The 5,780-nt window shown below is 39.7% G+C and overlaps 1 protein-coding gene across 2 annotated transcripts in view; it reads left to right on the forward strand.

The window, feature by feature from the left end:
* Opn1lw (opsin 1, long wave sensitive) overlaps positions 1-5,780 on the forward strand; it is a 59,261-nt gene that overhangs the window by 13,667 nt on the left and 39,814 nt on the right. Inside the window, exons 5-6 of one of the 2 annotated variants that reach the window (XM_021153781.1) lie at positions 1,062-1,301; positions 2,153-2,169. In XM_021153781.1, coding sequence (XP_021009440.1) covers positions 1,062-1,301; positions 2,153-2,169 — 257 coding nt within the window. The remainder of the gene's footprint in view (positions 1-1,061; positions 1,302-2,152; positions 2,170-5,780) is intronic. The other variant, XM_021153782.1, reaches the window with a different exon arrangement.

Genomic DNA, 5,780 nt, shown 5'->3' on the forward strand with positions numbered 1-5,780 from the left:
TCTCTCTCTCTTTCTCTCTGTTTTGTTTTTCGAGACAGGGTTTCTCTGTGTAGCCTTGGCTGTCCTGGAACTCACTCTGTAGACCAGGCTGGCCTCGAAACTCAGAAATTCGCCTGCCTCTGCCTCCCAAGTGCTGGGATTAAAGGCGTGTGCCACCATGCCTGGCACTTTTTTTGTTTTGTTTTGTTTTGTTTTTCGAGAAAGTCTCTTAAGGTGGTGCTTTACCTATATGAAGGTGCTTTGCGCTCACTCCTGCATGAGCAGGTATTTACAACCTCTTTCTGGAGAAGACTATGAGCTCCACCAGAGGCACCATTCACCTTCATGTCGTGTAATGAAGGCTGCAAATTGGTTCCTGTGTTGGTGGTCCAATATGAGAATCAATTTATCTAGTTCCCACAGTGTTTCCCTCCAGCTTCAGCAGTATTAGCTCTTAGCTAGCAGAGCCCATCACTGCTATTCCAGCTCTTCCTTTATTATAGCTTTCCTTTTACAGCTGTCTGTCATCAGTAAGCCTTCCATGGCAGATAGTGGTTGGCCTCTAGCCTCTTAAAAACCCGGGGGAAGTGTATATATGGATCTTGCAGTACCACTGGGCACCTGGCAATTACTAGGCTTGGTTTAGTTAAAGCAAACTTTACTTCTAGGACTCCATTCAGGACTCCCGACTCAAACCTGAGCACAAGACTAGATCTTCTTAGAAGGAATCAGATACAGACTAAATTCAGTCTCTTTAGTTCTCCTTCACAAGCTTCTGTGAAACTATAAACAACAGCTTCAAAGGTCTGGTCTGAGGGTTGTCCTTGGCCAGGCCAGCCACTTGTTCCCACAAGGCCTATATAAAGCTAGCTCCAGGACCACTCTGGCCCCCAAGTCAGGTCATTCTCTGACTTAGGGTGGGAGGCAGGATTGGGATACTAGGTGCAGTATTTCCTGCTCTCCATAGATCCCTAGAATTTCCTTTTGCTAGTATCCTAACTTGGTACCTGAGCAATAACAATAGTCCCTCCATATATAGAGGCCTATCTGAGTAATCCATTCACCGCCCTTGTCTTCTCTAGGTGGCAAAGCAACAGAAAGAATCTGAGTCCACCCAGAAGGCCGAGAAGGAGGTGACACGCATGGTGGTGGTGATGGTCTTCGCATACTGCCTCTGCTGGGGACCCTATACTTTCTTTGCATGCTTTGCTACTGCCCACCCTGGCTATGCCTTCCACCCTCTTGTGGCCTCCCTACCATCCTACTTTGCCAAAAGTGCCACTATCTACAACCCCATTATCTATGTCTTTATGAACCGGCAGGTAAGCAAGAGCCTGAGCAGAGCAAACTCATAATGACCCAGAACTCAATGAAGGTTCTTAACTGGAATCAAATCATCAATAAGAAAGTTTTATGGAGAACCTGGGAGTGGGGTTAATCATGATCCTCCAAGTAAATAAGTGTGGAAAGGCTCTACAGGTGACCCACCCTGGACAGACCTCAGCTCAACAATGACTTCTGGTATCTTTGCGCTATCTCCACCTGGGTCTGGTGCTTAAGAAAGTGTGGTGCACTGCAGGCCCTTCCATTCTGATGACCCCACAACTATGGACAAGAATCTTCTAAAGGTGCTGCTAGAATTCAGATGCATCAAGAATGCAGTGAACACACAATGATCCTAGCTAATTCTGTTTCTCTTGTGTTTACGGATTCAACTCTAATTTTTTTTTTTTCATTTCAAACCTTGACTTTGAATTTTTGCCTCCTTAAAAGTTTAGCTTTCCTTAGTTACACTAGCTAAGAGTTCAAGGGATTTTATGAGCTCATGAATTAGTTTAGAGTGAGCATGTTATGGTCTTACCCAAGGTCTTATCTGATGGCAACCATCTTTAGCTACCATATTGGACTTTGACACAAGTTGCTCATGGCTGTTAGAACCCCCTGGTAGGTTATAAGTGGATCTTATGAGGCTCATCACCTTCTAAATGCCATTTGCCTCTGTCTTTCTTGAATACATCATATGCACTTCATTAAGGAGCATTTACTGTAGGAGTTATTAATAATCACAAGTGTTCAATGGAGCCTCTCATTTCATCAGACTCAGTGAATCCTTCCAACTGATGCTTCTTTCCCCTCTCATCTTTCTTCCTCTGGTACTTGGGATGGAACACAGGCCCTGGTGCATGCCAGGCAAGTATTCTACCCCAGATCTCCTCTTCCAAAAAACTGAAAGCAGTCCTAGAAAGAAATCCTTGTGAAAGACAGGAAACAAGGGTAGGAATTGAAACACATTCTTCTGAGCAGGTGCACAAATTTTGCTTTCACTCATTCTGCTAAATTACAAGAAAACTGGAGCAGGGGATTCCATTCTTGTTCACTGCTACATACCTCCAGAATAGAGTTAGAGTCAGACATAAAGTGAAAACTAGGTACATCAGCCAGCTTTTCAGCCAAATTCATGTTGTTATTCAGCCCATCTCTGATGTTCTCAATGTGAGCACTTAAGTATTCTCATTTTGAGGATTTTAATGTTACAGGGAGTGAAATAGAGTTGAAGTTTGGGGACACGTTTAGGGTTCTCAAAGCTTTGTAGTTAGGTTTCTTAGATGGCATTGGTTTGTTTGGTTTTTTGTCACTGCCTAAATATCCTGAGGCTATCACAACAAATTCCACAAATTTCATGGCTTAAAACAACAGACTTGTATAGCTCTGTGTAAGAGAATTTGCCTAGTATGCACAGAGTCCTAGGCTAAGTTCCTACCTCTACAACAAGCAAGCAAACAAGAAAATAGAGCTAGAACCAAGAAAATAGTTGTAGAACAAAGGAAGCTAGGAGAAATACATTAAGTTTCTCACAGTTCCAGAGGCCAGAAATCTGAGGTTTAGGTATCATCTGGCCTCTGGAACTGTGAGAAACTTAATGTCTCTCTCCTACTTCTCTTGTTCTACAACTCATAGGCATGCTGCACCAATATTATAGCCCTTTTTCTGTATGTGTAGTATTGTAGAAATTATTTAATTCCAACCCAGGGTTTCTATCCTGCCTTTGATCATTTAGTTCCTGAATAAAAAAATACATACAACCTTTATATTTACAATAAGCCTTAGACAGTACAAGAGCTGGACAGATACCTAGCTCTTTTTGATATTATAATCAACTATCATATAGATAACCCCCAATTATTACTTACTACTTACTATGTTTCATCTGGGCTGTCCTTAATTCCAATTGACCAGACCTCAGGGCCATGTTTTCTTGACTCCTAACCCATGGAGGCCTCTCCTTCCTCCTCCTGCACTTTCTTTGTCCTTGTGGTCGCTCTCTGAATCCCAAGTCTGGGAAACCTAAACCCCACTTGTGTCAGCTATTGGCTGTTGGCATCTTTATTTACTAATGAGAAATAACTTGGGGCCAAGGTATACATTTGGACTCTCATCTCTGTGAAAACCAGGTCCTGGGGGCCTGCACTTAGCATTACAATAGACAGCAAAAGACCAAACATTAATAATTCCCCCTTTAGTCCAATAAAAGGCCCTTTTCTCTCAGATACAAATTGAATACAATTATAAAAATTATGAAAATTGCCGGGCATGGTGGCGCACGCCTGTAATCCCAGCACTCGAGAGGCAGAGGCAGGCGGATTTCTGAGTTCAAGGCCTGCCTGGTCTACAAAGTGAGTTCCAGGACAGCCAGGGCTATACAGAGAAACCCTGTCTCGAAAAACCAAAAAAAAAAAAAATTATGAAAATTATAAGGTATGGTATGCACTTATAACATCCAGTCCATTATATCTGGCAATTTAGATAAAGTATTTTATCATCTATCCTAACTTAATGAGTTTACAATCCTGTACCTCAATCATGTTTGATTTTAACTTGTATTACTAACCGAAAACTATCCTTTTACATCTAGAACACCTTCTTTAATGCTAAACAACTTAAGTTCAACTGTGAGACTATAACTAATCTTCAACCCTGTCAAAGATTTAAAAAGGATTAGTTCATATTGTTGTTCTATACCCCAGAGCTCGTGTCTCTAGCTGCATATGTAGCAGAAGATGGCCTAGTCGGCCATCAGTGGAAAGAGAGGCCCCTAGGTCTTGCAAACTTTATATGCCCCAGTACAGGGGAACGCCAGGGCCAAGAAGTGGGAGTGGGTGGGTAGGGGAGCAGGGCGGGGGGAGGGTATAGGGAACTTTTGGTATAGCATTTGAAATGTAAATAAAAAAAATCTAATAAAATAAAATAAAATAAAAAAGATTTAAGAAGGAATATATATTTGAGTATGTAGGAATGTAACTTCCACATTTAAACAATTGGCAGAGACAACTGACTACCTGGTTAGTCCTCAATATTCCTTATAATATTGGAGCATCTATCTTTAGTCTTCTGGCCCAGAACATCTGAAAGACCTCAAGTGAAGCAGGAATTTATAAAGAACTAGTTTACCCTGTCTTGGCAGAGCTTAGCAGTTAACTACCCTGTGTCCTTGTGTTCTTTTTGGACAGCATTCTGTTTGTAGATAAAATTAGGTCATTTCATGCCCAGTGGCTACCTGGCCACAACTGAAGCAACTCCACATGGAGGTACTGATGCTCATCACCTTCCTTGAAGTGGAATGGGGGTACTGTCAGGAGNAGACATGTCTCATAGTCAAAAGATCTTTTAATAATGAAACAATATTAAATGCCATATTCTATGGATCCCTGATGCTTTTGAGCTATTTGAACTAAACATTGATTATTTTTAGCTATTCACTATTTGAATAACCTTGAAAACATTATATTGCAATTAACTAAGTTCGACTCTAATATGACCATGAGTGACTATCTGATTCTTAACTTGCATTACTTAATTATTCTAGACAGTTTGTAATAGCAACTATTAAAAGGACTGGGTCTTGTATTCTTAAATGAGTTGCATAGGCACAATGCCTATCGAAGAGTAACAAAATTAATTTTAAATTTCATATCATTATACAAAGATTTATACCAATGAAAACCTTAAACTGTATCAATATGCAAATTCTATACCAGTGTAAGGAGATATAACTTCAACTCTGCATCAAAATATAGAGATTTCTACCAAGGTAAGATTATGGCTATAGAATGCTTTAACAGTAAATTTAATAATCCATCCATATTTGTCTAATTTGTTATAATATTACTATATCCCCCTTTTTTCCTATTCAACCTCCTGCTCTTTACCTAAAAAAGACAGGATAGAGAAGAGGAAAAGAACGATAGAAATCCCTGAGTCTAAGATTTCTTTTAGTTTCCTCCCTGTCCAAAACTATAATTATTTGTAAGTTATCCTTTAAAAAGACAACATATCTATAATTCATAAAAGGATGAAAACCATCCACCTCAACTTAAGAGATTAGGAAGATGATCTTCTTATGATTGCTTCTTGCTTAATTGAAGTAAAGAATTCCTGTTTAGGACCCAAGGGAAAAAATGATTAGGTTGTTTGTTTGTTTGTGGGTTTTTTAAGATTTTTTATTGCTTAATATTCATCCAAATATATAGCACAAGGTATGGAAACAGCATGTTTTTTTTTTCTAGAGGTAAAAAATCACTATGTTATACATACAGAAGTCATCTATGTTTTCAAGTCCTTTTTTGAACTTTTCATTCTGTTCCATTTGTTTTCGGCTCACTTTTGTACCAGTGCCACACATTTCAATTACTGAATTTTTTTTTTATATTTTTATTACATATTTTCCTCAATTACATTTCCAATGCTATCCCAAAAGTCCCCCATAGCGCCCCCCACTTCCCTACCCACCCATTCCCATTCTT

The sequence above is a fragment of the Mus caroli genome, chromosome X, assembly GCF_900094665.2.
Source record: "Mus caroli chromosome X, CAROLI_EIJ_v1.1, whole genome shotgun sequence".
Classification (NCBI taxonomy): domain Eukaryota; kingdom Metazoa; phylum Chordata; class Mammalia; order Rodentia; family Muridae; genus Mus; species Mus caroli.